Raw genomic sequence first — 15,202 nt, 5'->3', positions numbered from 1 at the left:
TTTAAGCACCATCTCATGCTACAGGTCGGCGTATGCCACGGCTGCTTTGAAGAGACACTTTAAAGCTCTATTTCTCAGGCAAACGTGAGCTCAAGCAGCACCTCGTAAGAGAAATACCTGTTTACTTTGCCAACACATGTATGCCCATGCAGAAATAATTTTTTCTTACTTGAGAAAAAGCTGTCTTCATTTCTTGACTTTATAACTGCTAATTAGGGCGGCTGTAAATTGTTGGGTATTTTTGGGACTATCCTCTGTATTGTACCACCCATCAGATGAATCAACTCTGTAACACCATTATAAACCATGATGTTATTAATAACAGTGATGACTGCACACAAATGCCGTGTGGCTGCTTGAAAAAGATTAGCTGCCTACTGCACTCAGCTAGTATTGAGATTAAAACACCACAGGGTTTAATGTTGAGGGGGTTGGAGCTCGTGACTTATGAGGAGAGGCTGAAAAAACTGGTTTGTTCAGTTTGTTCAGTTTACAGAAAAGATGGCTACGGGAGGATTTTGTTGCTGGCTTTATCTATTCGGTAGTTACAGAAAAGACAGAGCCAGGCTCTTCCCAGCAATGCCCACCGAAAGATGAGGAGTGATGGACACAAACTGCTTTGATGGAAATTCTGACTGGATAATAGGGAGAAAAAGTTTCACAATGAGGTAGTCAAACACAGTAATGGGTGGCCCAAAGCAGCCGCAAATCGCTGTGCCTGGAGCTTTTCAAAACTGAGCTGGATAAGCCTTGAACAACCTGATCTGACGTTGAAGTCAGCCCTGCTCTGAGCAGGAGGATGAACAAGAGACTCCCAGAGGTCCCTTCCAACCAAAATTATTCTATTATTCTGCAACTGAAAACATACTTGAATGGCAGCTTTATTAGACTCCACGCAGACTAAAAAGAAGCTAATCTAACACATTTAAAAAATAAACCTGCTTTCTACTCTACAAGTTCTGGTGACTTCAGAGAGATTTTCCAATCTCAATAATTTAGCTTAAAAGAATAAGTGTTATAAACTGATCTGTCGTTGGCACTGTCTAGAAAACCGTGATAAGAAGTGACCATTTTCAGTTCAGAGAATAAAAATCTCTACATTTCTGAGCGTGCCTTTTGAAACATCTTTTGTATGCTGCTTATGAACACAGAAGATTGAAAAAGGCTAGTAAAGGCTAATACATACCTATCAAGTACATAGCCAAGAGCCTTATGCCGTATTCCTGAGTAAACCGATGGGCTTGTTTCCCAAGCAATTAAATTGGAAGCATCATGGAAAAGATGAATGTTTACCAAGTCAAAGGCACTATGACAAAAAAGGAAAAAATTAAAATGATTCAGGGTAAAAGAAAAAACATTTGTTGTATCAGCAAAGCATTCAAAATAATAACATTTACTGTATTTTCTCTTATATTACCTTAATATTTACTCACACAGACTGTGCAAATTAAGTTATCATTGGAAAACTGTCAAAGACTATCATCAAACTTATGACAACTCATCCCCAGGTAAAACTGTGTCTAGGCTTTTGCTTAAAATATGCATAATATTAAAATGAAAAGCTGTTTATCAGTTACAATTCACAGAAATCAAGCAGTACCCTCTCACTAAAATATTTTTAAAACAAAATTGAATGTGTAAACAACCAACCACAAGTTTATAAAGCTGTAGCAGAATACTTAGGAGAACTGTAGCTTTGCAATAAACAAAATAAAAAGCTACTGACAGGAGAATTTTACTGATATTAAAGGCTACATCCCGTCACTGCAACTCCTGATGTGTCCCTGTGTGGAGAATGCCAAGATGATCGTGGTCAATCCGCACGCCACTTCCAGTCAGGAAGAGGACACAGGCTGTTTAACGCAGACTGTGCCTGCAGCATCAGGGAATCATAAAATCATTTAGGTTAGAAGAGACCTTGAGTCCAGCGTTATCCCAGCACTGCCAAGCCCACCACTAAACCACGTCCCTAAGCACGTCTACACATCTTTTAAATACCTCCAGGGGCATTGACTCAACCACCTCTCCAGGCAGCCTGTTCCAGCGCTTGACAACCCTTTTGGTGAAGAAATTTTTCCTAATATCCAACCTAAACCTCCCCTGGTGCAACTTGAGGCCGTTTCCTCTTGTCCTATTGCTTGTTACTTGGGAGAAGAGACCAACCCCTACCACATTCCAACCTCCTTTCAGGCAGCTGCAGAGAGCGAGGAGGGCTCCCCTCAGCCTCCTCTTCTCCAGGCTAAACCCCCCCAGCTCCTTCATCTGCTCCCCATAGGACTTGGATGAGGAGCTAGCCTCAGAAAATCCGTAAAATTTGTAAAATTTCTCAGCTTTGCCTCCTAACCTGAAAGCCAGTACTAACTCATCCTTCGCTACTTTGCGGTGAGGCAGGGAGTTGGGCAGCGGTCCCTTCACCTGGCTGCAGGCTGGCTCAGCCAAAGCCCATTGCATTGGCATCCCCTACCAGCTACTACCAGCTACTGCTAGCGCACTCTAGAAGGAAATAACCCCAAGGGGTAAATGCTGCCTTGGCCTTGGGAGCTCTGCCCTCCAGGAGGAACACGCATGATGGGGCATCCACAACTTCTCTGGGCAACCTACCTGTTCCAGTGTCTCACCACCTCATCGCAAAAAGTCCCCTCCTTATGTCCAATCTAAACCAACCCTCTTTCAGTTTAAAACCATTGCCCCTCACCCTGCCACAACAGGCTTTTGTAAAAGCCCCTCTCCGTCTTTCTTGTAAGACCCCTTTCTGTGTCGAAAGGCCGCAGTTAGGTCTCCCCGCAGCCTTCTCTCCTCCAGGCTGGACAGACCCAACTCTCTCAGCCTGTCCTCACAGCTGAGGTGCTCCATCACTCTGACCCTCCTCTGGACCTGCTCTAGCAAGTCCACGACCTCCTATGATCACTATGCATCCACCCTGTTTTCACGTCCACTTGTTCTGACAGCCATTTATGGCTGCATCCTCTTCAGTGTCAGTGCATAAGGTCCTTGAGACAGGGACTGGAGTTCACTTTGAGACTGCACAACGCTTGGCTGATGCTGGCTGGTAACGGTATGAACTATAACAACACTGCTAGCCTTACGGTGTACCTGTATGCAATTGTGTTCTTCTACCTTAAATCAATTCACACAATCCCACCTTTCACTGTGGCAGAAAGCCTTCACATAGAAGGAGTTTTCTGTTATAAACACACCCAGACAGGAACTTCCTATTGTCACCTACGTTAATCACATACGAGGTGTCACCTCCAGGGCTGGGAGTCACCTGGAAGGCAAGGTGCCTTTCTGAACTCTTCTTTCCCACTGCCAACTGACAGGACACGTCTGAGTGGCAAACAGAAATCTACCCAGCTGTTATGGCCAAGCTGACATTCTGCTTTATATTTGCTCTGTCTGTGGCTTTTTGTGTCCTAAAGACCTGGTCTGCATTTTTAAAAACTCATCACCTCACTGCTTTGCTATTAAGCTCTTTTGGTGATGGGACATGGTGAGTCACAATGAAACCAGAAAACCTGGAATACTCTTTTCACATCGATTTAGCAACACCACCAGCCCCCTAACAAAACCCCCTCAAACAACCGAGGGTATGCAGGAATTCCTGCATCCGGCACTGAGGGACTGAAGGAGAGGTGTCTCCTGTGAAGCTCCAAAAGGGATACTTAAGGGAAAGCATTGACAATGTTATGTTTTGGAAAGGACGCCCGTCCAGCACCTGCAGAAAGTGGTGTGCCCCATTAGCTCTTACATGCATAATACTGTTATTTGCTAAAAAAGCTGTTGCGCTTCACTTTGAGGGCACAATTTTGGTTAGTGTTTTAAGAAATATATTTTGGGTAGGTTCCACAAACGCTAATAATAATTATTACACTAGCATTGGACTGGCAAGGGTAAAAAGATTCCTGGGTGTAACTGAACAGATTTCTTTAAACTATGAAGAAACAGAAATTACATATCAGAGCAGAGGTAAGTCTGTCCTAGAGGACTGCTATAAGAAACTATTTAAAATGCTTTATTCTCGCATTCAGAAAAAATCTTGGCAAAATTTGGTTGTAGCTGATTGAAAGTATTGACCGCTTAAATGAGAAAAGATGTTATGGGAAGAATGGAGCTAAACTACCACAGCTCCGATGAAAGTCCAGTCTCACTGGTGTTTTTAGGCAGGATGTGGGTTGTCATACTAGACCTGTTTTAGGCTCTGTGTCCAAGTATGCTTCAGTACTGTTCCCGTCCTTGGCAGCTCAGGCATACCCCACGGCCAAAGGCCCTCTGTCAGCTCCCTCCACAGGCATGCCTGTTCTAGGTTTTCCTGCCTGAGACCCCTTGAAACAATGCTGATGGCCACAGAAATGCTCCTCAGCCAAGCGCTGCTCTTCCAGGCACTGTGCATTTTGTGGCTATGCCCGCTTTCAGCAGCCCTTATCTTCAACAGTAGTTGCAGACACATACCGATGTGTTGCAGACACATACCGGTGATTTTGCAGAGGGCTCCAAAACCATGCATTCTCCAACTTAAGATAAGCTAAATGCAGAGGTGCCACTACATAAGGCAACAAAACACACGTTCTCATTTCTCTGCTTCCCTGATGAACACCATTTGGGCTTCGCCCAGAGCCATCTATGGATTTCAAGCTGCCTCTTCCCAGAAAAATCCACTGAATGTCATCTCAGTGTCTTCCCTCTCCCTTCGCCTTGCTGCTAATGAAAGGTCCATTTAGTGAGTTTTCAGTCCCCAGCTCAGCCCCATCATCTGACTGTATTACCTTGCCTGGGATTTCAGACTTGGAACAGTTTTTTCCCTTTATAGGAGCCAAGCATTTTGAATGTGAACAAGTGGCTAAATCATGCTGACTTTGCATTCTAGTCCTGCGCACAGACACCTCTTGTATGAGAATTCAGTGTGGAGATAAGAAACAAGAGAGAAGGCAAACACACCTCCTGTTCAAAACGGAGTTTGCAGCCTGCCAGCAAGAACATGGGAACAGACTTTGGCAGAGAGAGGTATCAAGCAGAAACCCCACGTTGTGCACAGGGAGATTCCCCAGATCGTGATGAGCTCAGGGGACAGATTTGGACACAGCAAGTAATGGTGGTCAAGATACACAGGCCACCAAGCAGCTGGCACGAAGGCCTCTTCCAAAGATACTGGTGGTTTTTTTCTGGCTACAGGGAACAGCGTATCTTGCTGAATGAACTCACAGTGATGATAAAGGAGTCCTACTGACCTTTGTATTAAGATTTAATTAGTACATAACTACAAAACATCATCTGGAGACGATGGCTTGAGATGTCCATTCCTGTCTGTCTGAGGGATGAACAGAAAGAATCCCTGTAGGGCAGGGAGAGACCTCATGTCACAAACTCACCTCCTGTGGGAAGGTACCTATAATCCATCCCCATCTGCCTAAAAACTGCTTGTTCTTAGAACTTGCTAATGAAGGACCTTCCACCTACAATTTCCCTGTCCTTAAATTAAAAATTTCATCATACCACCTGTTTCCCTGCAAATGAAACTGATTTCCTTCTGCCCTTTCTTCAGGGGAGACAGACAGCAACCAGTCTCCCAGATGTGGCGAGCCAGATTTTTACAACTCCTGCTGAAATACTCCTACCATTCTTGACTCCCCTTTTTTCCAGCTTACCTAAAGCACAGCGCTCAAAGCAAGACTCTATCACAGGCCTTGGCAGTGCTTAATTAAATAATTACCATCCCTTCCTCCTTCATGTCCTTCACATGATGTATCTATTAACACATCTCAGTAAGACAATAAGGAACCATATTCCGTTTCTTCTCCCTTGATCCTGTGTGGGTAACGAGTCAGATATTCCCAATATTGTATTTGTGTTTTTGAATTGTCCTCTCAAAGTGCAATGCTTTGCACTTCCCTGGCTTTAATCTCGCAATCCTACTTTCTCTAAAATATCAAAACAATTTTGATTGCTGATTCTGACCTCTGATATACTTGCAAACATTCCCAGGTTGGTGCCATACCTACACTTTATATATACATTCTCTACTCCATCCTGCCTACCAAATAGAAACTATATATGTAAACTGTATTTAAGACTGTAATGCATTCAGAGCACTACCTTGCACCTATTAATACAATAACACCGAGAACTATTGGAATAGAAATAAATACCACTCCCCCTTGTATTCAAGATACTAAAAAAAAAAGGGCAAAAATTGGTGCATGTAGTTCTCTCTTGTTTTTTCTTAAAATCAAATATCCGAGTGCCCCAAGATTCCTTAATTCTTCATTCACACTAAAGATAAGCTAATGAAGAGTAATGCATGTGAAAAATCTGGATTCACAGAGGAGCTAGGTGGGGGCAGATCACTGAATCACAGAGGAGGTAAAAGAGGCCGGTTCTCTGAAATCTGTTAAGGTCACTTTTTGGGATTTTTGGAAGCCCTCTGGTTTTGGCATGAGGTACGTTCTATAATGATGTTTTCCTAGGCAGGGAACATTTATAGCTCCCTTCAAGGATTCACACAGCAGTATTAACAACAAGTCTCCTGCCTATATTTTCATTGAACTATTAGCATGTAGAAATATACAGATCAGACGTCATGATTATGAAAACAGCCAGAACTTTGTTCATAGGCATGTGCACACAGACTGGGTTTAAACACTTACCATACCATGAACAGACACATTATGCGCTTAGATCTAATTAGGTGTATTTTCTAAACCTCTGTATTTTCCAAAATATTTCCCTTTGACTCTCCAGAAATTGTTCACAGTAACTTGCTCCTTCAACTTCTCATTAGAAACATCTGAGAACTTGTTAGATTATGCAGATCATACTTGCAGACTATTCCAGGCACAAAACTACCAGCATAGCTCACCTCATTACAGATCAGAGAAAGCTGTGAGCCTCCTCGCTCTTACTTCCCAATATACCCTTAGGGAACACAGGCGTCGTACATTATCTGATCAGAACATCTAGCTACAGACTGCTCCTTCCAAGAACTTTCCTTTTTTATTATCAACCTGCAAGGAAACATCTCCTTTAAATCTGCCTCTGAAGATTTTTTTTTCTTGGAAAGGCCTAAAAATAAATTCACATTATTTTTTCTGAAAGGAGGAAATCCAAGAGAATAGGAGAGAGAGAACCTGGAAAAGTCATGGTATAAGAGGAAAGGCCAGATTAGCAATTGGTGCTAAATACCCACTTCCACAGATCTCTACTGCTGGAATCACATGCCATGTCATACGGATCTGGAAAAATTAACAAGAACCTACATTATCCCATAGCTGCCTGCCCGATTTCTGGGTCAAAAGTCTGTAAAAGGATAAAATCTGCTGCTTTTTAATTTTTCACAAACTGCTTAATCTAATAAACATGCTTAAGCAAACTAGCAAGAACACTGCTCAGCACTCAAAGTCAGCCTGTGTGAACGTTTATCAGACTTTAAAATCACACTTACAATTTTAAAACGTGAAACGTCCACAGGAGGAAGGGAAGAATATTGAATATTCACTTACATTTAGGTGAATACAACATAAAGAAGCAGTAGAGACCAAAACTATGACTAAACCCTAAGAAAGCATGGTCAGATTTCCAGGTAGGACTAGAGAAATCGGCACCATCCGTGGGTCTGTTGAGCTCTCCTTGCGTTAAGACAAGGACGATTTTCAAGCCCTCTCAGGTATAGTGTTTTGCACAACCAGCTGCTCCCCCCAACACACACTACTACTGTTACTACTGTTATTGTTATTAAAGATATCGTTTTCAAACACAGAGAGCCAACAGCTTCAGTTATGAGATACACCTCCTGTCAACACTAGTTGGCACTGCTTCTTCCAGAGACAGCGATCTAGCGTGTAGCACCATAACGATGTTCAACTTCTATTTCCATATCGTCTGCTCCCCTCACCCCCCACCTCTTTAGGCTACTGGATCATCCCAAGAGCAAAAAATGACGGTTTCTTCTGTAGATTTTCGCAGCACATCTTATGAGGAAGTCTCTCTGCTTTGGCGACAGCTGCGTTACACCGAACTTAAATCAGTCTTGCTCAGTGGGATGTTTCCTCAGCAGCCTATGAGCACACAGATGAGAGGTGTGCTGCCTGCTCCAGATCTGCTGCCCCTCCATCAAGCCCTACAAGTGAGTGCTGGGCTGCCAGGTGCTTTGTTCTACTCTAGGATGAAAATAAGCAACCTCACAGAGAACAGGGCCATGCCTTGGGTTTAAAATGGGAATCCTGACCTGAACAGGACACTTAAGAAGTTCTGTTCCAGTAGAAGTAATACAGGATTTTAAAAACCTATATTCCTTCAAGGTAGAGTCCCTCCACTGACTTCAGTGGAAACCGGACTGGGCTTAAGCGGCTGGCCTAAAGAGTTCATAGAGAACCATCTCTTTCCTCAGAAATCCCAGAGGTGAGGGCTGCACACACTCAGGCACAGCTACCTGACCCAGACGAGACGGTGTAGAGCCTCAGCTGCATCAGGCGTGATGGGGAGCAGTAGTGGGGGGACGCCTTTAGCTCCACACTGTGGCTCCTGTAGCCCTGGTCACAGACACCAAGCTTTTTTGATCATGCTTGATTGAGAGGTTGCTTATGGCCTCGATTATCCCACGCTAATTGCACATACACGTGAATATTAACATCACATTTTGTTATGCGTCATTACAGCTCACTGAGCATTGCGTGTTCAATAAATAATAAAGCAAAGCAACTGTTTTGGAACTGATCTGTTCTATGAATAGACCAATCTATACATATGAACACCTTTGAAAGAGTTAACAAAGACATACATAATATAGACATAATCAGAAAGAGCTTAAAGATGCAACTTACCAATCAGTAATACACCACCTTGTTCGAATGAAACCTTTTCTGGACCACTTGCACTGAAAAATAAGCAAAGGAGAATCAGTCACCGTAAGTAAAGGATTACTGTGAAATGTACTTATACACAGAACAAAATATAACAAAGTTCATCCATATGCAGTAATTAATAAGCACTACACACCTACTGAAGTACCTTGAAAACATATATTATGTCTCTTACAAATCCTGGAATTATTTATATTCTTGGCCCTGTGGCAGTTATAAACTTACATGTAAAATTAATATAAGCCCTGGTAGTTGCTTATAGATTAAAGATAACCAACCAGGAAAGCCTTACAACTGTATTTATGCTTAGCCTAAACCAGCAAATTCTTACTGCCTACGCACAAATGTCTTGGCCTCTTTGTAATTCTACCTGAACTGTAAAATGTCATCAGAGATTTACATCGAATTAAAATAAATGAGATCTGCTAGAAAGCTATTTCTGCTGCTGAGCCAACCCTCCCAATATTTCTATAAAAGTTAAGGGGAATTTAAATAATGGTAGAACATTGCATTTATCAAACCTGCAACGTCCGCGAGAAAGCCACAAATCAGCTGATGCCAACATATGGCACTTATGATACAGCAAAAGGATTTTTTCAGCACCACTCCTAAGCCACTGCTATAAATTACAGCCTCCCACAAAAAGACATGATTCTGCATCCTATTTATTCACTGTTAACAATGAACGTGTGGCTAGGCTAATGTTCTCTGGTAATGAATATTGCACCAGACCGGCCTAAATAATGATGCCAATGATTTTATAGCAAAAGACTGCAACTCCTTATTATGAATAAAGTGCCAGCCATAGCAGAGCATCCCGCCCCATTCAGGGGTATCGCTCTCCTAAGGCACTGCCTTCAGAAGAGACTTGCAGGATGTATTTATGCACCTCACTGTGAACAGACAGTCCTCATGAAATTCTCAAGTCCCAAATACTGCTGAGATAGTGAAATGCCTCACAAAATCTAAATGGGCTGTTTTCTAATCACCTTTCCGATAACAGTTACCTATCTCCGTCTTCCTCCTCTCTCCAGGCACAAACACGGCAACCACAGTCAATACCAACCAGAGGTAACACCGCTCCTTTACCAGGGCCCCTTTCCCATTGGGGTTTCTCCTTGCATACAAAATATACTTATGAAGATTTTTAAAGTGCTGATTATACTGAATAAATAATAGCTTCTTCCTGAATGTGAAAACTATTTACTGATATGCAGTTGTTCTCTTCTACCCAAACCCAGGAAAATGTGCAAAGTTACGGGTAAACGACAGCTTATTTCATCGACTGCACTCAACTTCAGAGCTTGTAATTTTGTGGAAAAAGTGTTACCTACATGCAACAAAACTAAGAAGTAAAAAACTGCCTACAAAATTTATGCAGTTCTGTACTCCAGGTTTAGTATTTCTTACTTCAGGTGGCAATTTCAGAATCACCTTTCCACAGGCTTGTGGGACCTTCCTACAGAAACTGCTAGAGCCAAATTTGACTGCAAGAGCTGCAGGGTGAATCGCAGCTTGGCTGCTCACCTGAGGACCCAGCTGCGCTGGCCCTGCCGAAGAAGGGGTGCAGGCTTTTCCCGCACAAATTTTATCAGCTTTGCGTTGCTACAGCAGTGGGCAGCGGAAGGAAGTAAGTAGCCCGCTCAGACTGTCAAGTCCGGGAACAGTGACTAACAACAAGGTCCTTTATGCAGTGTATCAAAATTCGTATTTTCATACTGTCAACACACAGTGCACAGATTTTCTGTTCTTGACTTACGTCTCTACAGTTGGCTTTCAGTAGCTCACAGGAGATATATTAAGAGGAAATAAAATAAATTACCAAAAACAAATGTTTAGCCAAATGTAAAGATTTCCTGTAGACAAAAGGAGAAAAACCTCCTAAACCCAGATGGATTATACAGAATAAATGGACTTCTCTTCTGAATATACGCGAAGTTCACACCACCACCCTCCGCAGATCTGTCTGGTGACTCCTGGCAGCTGACTGCATCAATTCCGTAACTACGGATGGGGGGAGGAATTGCTTTTGAGATATTTAGTAATTAACATCAGTGGTTGTTTGATGCTTGCAGGTGCTTAAATCTTTTAAGAATTTGGGGTTTTGAAAGCAAGTGAATTTGCTTAGGTCTAACTGGGTTGTATTCAGGGAGGAAATCCTGTAAGCTCACTAGTCTGAAATCCAGCTGATGGATACATCCAGAGGGGATCACCACCAGCAACCAGCTGCTCGCTGGACTCTGTTCGCCCCTCTGGGAGCCTGGCGGGTGGCCAACGTCCCTTACGCTCCTCCTGCCCCGTACACATCACCAACTGGGCTTCAAGGATACCGTGAGAGACTGCATTGAAGGCCTTGCTAGAGTCGATGCACACACGCCCACAGCACTCCCCTGCCCATGCCACTGGTCAGCCGGAAAGATTTGCTCCATCGCCTTCCCATGACTGAGGACCCCTCTTGAAAATGGCTGACACGCTTGTGCTTTCCCAGCCCTCAGGAGCCTCCCCCTCTTACGGCGCAGGGCGAAGCCCCGCGACGGCATCAGCCAGATCCCCTTCTCCCTCGGATGTGCCCTGCCTGCTGCCGCGGGCGGGGGCACGTACAATTAGCTTAAGGTTTTGTTCCACCAAAGTGTGTGAGACCAAGAGTCCTGCTGTCAGCCATCGCCCACTTCTCCAGCAGGCCGCCCCACAGGACTTGCTCGGACTCTGTCGCTGACGGCCTCGCCAACACAAGCAACACCACTATGAAGATGCCCAAACCTCAGAACTGCTGCCTCATTCTGTTTCATGCAAGCCTACACGGATACAAGCCGATTAAAAGGTATAAGGAACACAATTTATGTTTCATGACATGGTAAAACACAGAATTTCTTATAGTGGCGTGGTGTTTCCTCACACATACACTGCAAATACTGGTTTTAAGGGCAGTAGTATGTATCACAGGCTGTTTTGCAAAAAATTTATTTTAGTAAGTGTAACTCAGATTCTGACACCTATTAGAAGTCCTTAAAAAAATCTAAAAATCACAATTTGAAAACTTGTAGTTACATTGTGCCGGCCTTTTCTTTGTGAATAGAGTCTCTCTGGAGATCGTGCTGACCTTTTAAAACCCCCTAGAAACACCACCTACATAAATAACCTCTGCTACATCTGGTAAAAGGACCTCCAGACAACATTAACATGAAGAGAGAGGTTATAGAGGGCTAATGTCAAAAAGCACTGTGAGCAATAAGTAATGCACACAAACCATGATTGATAATGACTAGCACAGAGCCTTAATTCATCTTTTCTCCATCATTTTACTGAGGGGGACCATATCAAATTAAATAGTGACCCAGCAAGGGTTTATTCAACCATACAAAGCAGGGGCATGAAGGAAAGACATATTAAAGTGGCAATGACTGCAGTGTAATTGCAGCTTCTTAAAGGAACACCACAGTTCAGAGGCAGATGGGAAATCTTGTACATGAAGCAACTGAATACTGAGCAGCAAGAACAACCGAAGCACCACGCGACGTTCAGCGTTAGCAGGCCCGCATCACCGCGGTGAGAACAACTCCTCCTCAAAGCCTCGCGCGGGCACCTGTGTTTCATGTACTCACAATATGCTCAGTTTTAACTAGCCAGGAAAAGGAGCATGGATTGTGACAGCTTTCCACAAAAACCATGCAGAATGCAGCTCCTGCCCCAAAATTCCTTCCTTCTTTTCCTTAGATCAGTTTACAGAACTAAAGAATTCATACTCTAGTGGTTTTAGGAGTTTGTATCAAACTGTTCAAAGTATCTTTCTGATTTCCCTGTATTTCAGAATAATATGCAGTATATGGAAAACTCAAGCCCAGTTCAGCCTTTGAACGCTATCACGCATTATAACAGCACTATCAGTCATATTTCTACTGCTAAAGATTTCTGGAAGTCGGTACACAAATTTAGAAGTCTGCAAATGAAAATATCTATGGCACTCATCAAAAAATATATAGTGAGAGCTTAAGAAAATGAAGTCAATCTAATGACAAAGTCTATTATGTAGCCTAATAATTTAATTGATAATCTGCTTTTTCATATAGTGCTTTCATTACCCTTTATTTACCAGAAAATACAGTGTAAAGAATTCAGCAAGATTATATCTGTTGGAAGACTGCATTTAAGTATCAGTGAGTGATGTAAGAAAATATAAGAAATACACGATAAAACCTACAGCTGCTCCACTTCTTCTTACATACAAAACCATGGGACATGCAAATCATTATTGCTGCCAGCTTCTTCCTATACACGAGCGCAGTCACCAACCAGCAGCGACGCATAATTTCTTCACTAACAGTTATTTTAGAAGACAGAAATACAATTATGATGCAGCTTTTGAAAGAAAGATCAAGTTAAGTGTTATTTTTAAGAAAGTTGTAAGTTGCTGTGCTGCGCTGGCAGAAGGCCGGGGGAGGCAAAGGGTACGAGTATACAGGTGGTGGGACAGAGGTTTCAGGCGTCTCCTCCTCATCTGTTAGACAGCCTCGTAGGACCAAGCACATAAAGGTGAACGCAGGAGCAGGGATGTGAAGTCAGAGGGGCCTGACCGGGCCAGCACTGAAGCTTAATGCTCCAGTGCAGGTCATTGCCAAAACCAGCTGAAAATAATGGTATATGTTTGAAAGCACAACATGGGCTACCAGCCTGTTCTCACACTTCATATCTGCTGTCAGAGACTATTTCTTCCTCCTGTATTTTACTAAACTCTCCAAAGAACATCTAAATCTGTAAGAATTCATGCCTTTGGAGGAGCAGAATTTAGGGTTGATAGGAGCATAAACAACGGACCTAAATTTTAGATACCCAACCCAAATTATGACAGTAATTCTGTAGCTCATTTGACTTTTTCCAAGAATGCAAAGAGTCGTTACAAAACTTATTTTATAAAATAGTCATTAAAGGTAGATAATTACAGTAATAAAATTTATACTATTTAGGCAATAGCAGCATGATGACAACATGACGCAGAACTGCCAACAGCAGGGTTACATGACTTGTCCCAAAATGACCAAATCAGAACCCCGATCTTGCAGCGTATTTGCTGCTGTGGTCAGGATAAGTTTAACTCAGCATTTGACCGCGTTCTCTTCCAATTAAGATTTCCTCTAGGACTTATCTATACAGCCAAATTATATTATTGTTGGAGCATATGACCTAAAATACTTACAAAAACAACGGGGTGGACGGAAACATGATGGTTTGGGCCTTTTACTTGGCCCAAGTAAAAGCCAGCACAGAAGACTGTGGCGGTACTTCAGCTCACACTGGAGGATGTCACCCAGCCTAGGCAGAATAATGGACACCTATGCCTCTATATCATAAAATGGCACTTGCTTTATTTGGTAATTTGTATATTCCCACACCCCAACCTGTAAATTACCTTTGGATACTCCTAACTTGAACACACTTACTTAATTCCTTTACCTTCAACGAATAATTCACTTAATAATAATTTGTCTATTTAACATTAAGAGTGCAAAAGTTAGTAGGCTTTGGGCCTAATACAGCCCAGCAGCTGAACCACTGTTTAACAGCTTAAATATAAAATGTCGTCCTTCACTTTAGATACATACTGCAGCTGAACAACATGCCTCACATATTTTGGATTGTTGACGTGCTTTAATATTTCCAAATACAGTATTTGGAAAGAAACTTTTGGAAACGGAATTCAAAGAACTATAGCTTGGGAAGGAGGAAAGAGAAAATTGTTTATTATTGCAGATTTCAAAGCAACAATCTTTATTTCTTAAGAGTCACTAGCTGATCCACCATCTGTAAGCCAGCATAAAACCAGGTAGAGATGATATAGATCATCTGTATGTTCTCAGAGAGGTACCTGCATTTTAAAATAGGAAAAAAAAAATTCCTACTGCATGTCCCAGAAAGGGGATACCACATCTTTCACCTTACAGTATTAAGTCTCTTCTCAGATCCTCTGTTAATAGGATTCCTTTAGCCAGCAGATGGATTGTGAATACAGGCAGTTTCATCTACTAAAAGACAACATAAATCATCATTGAGAAAGGAGAGACCGCAGTAAGGTTATCACCATACAGCCTTCTCCATGAAAGGTTTGCATTAAAGCATTAGTGAAATTAATTCATCTTTCATAAGAGCTTTGAGCAGTATCTGTGATCTATGATAACAACCAATTTCTCACTATGGGAAAAAAAAAATTACTCAGGCCTGATAGACTACACAAATCTGCTTTTTTTTAAATGGCCTAACATTATCTGGAGTGTTGCTCCCAGAGGCATCATTTGAGTCTTATGCCTAGCCAAGAGGACCCATAAATCAAGACAGAAAGTTTTGTTAGTTTTATATGC

The 15,202-nt window shown here is 42.4% G+C and overlaps 1 protein-coding gene across 3 annotated transcripts in view; it reads right to left on the bottom strand.

The window, feature by feature from the left end:
• INPP5A (inositol polyphosphate-5-phosphatase A) overlaps positions 1 to 15,202 on the bottom strand; it is a 262,931-nt gene that overhangs the window by 95,039 nt on the left and 152,690 nt on the right. For all 3 annotated transcript variants that reach the window (XM_064464438.1, XM_064464437.1, XM_064464439.1), the window contains 2 exons: positions 8,814 to 8,866; positions 1,187 to 1,306 (listed from right to left, as the gene is read on the bottom strand). In XM_064464438.1, the coding sequence (XP_064320508.1) occupies positions 1,187 to 1,306; positions 8,814 to 8,866 (173 nt within the window). The remainder of the gene's footprint in view (positions 1 to 1,186; positions 1,307 to 8,813; positions 8,867 to 15,202) is intronic.

The sequence above is a fragment of the Phalacrocorax carbo genome, chromosome 12 (assembly GCF_963921805.1).
Source record: "Phalacrocorax carbo chromosome 12, bPhaCar2.1, whole genome shotgun sequence".
NCBI lineage: Eukaryota > Metazoa > Chordata > Aves > Suliformes > Phalacrocoracidae > Phalacrocorax > Phalacrocorax carbo.
The sequence above is the reverse complement of the archived record's forward strand: the minus strand, read 5'-3'. Positions and strand labels throughout refer to the sequence as shown.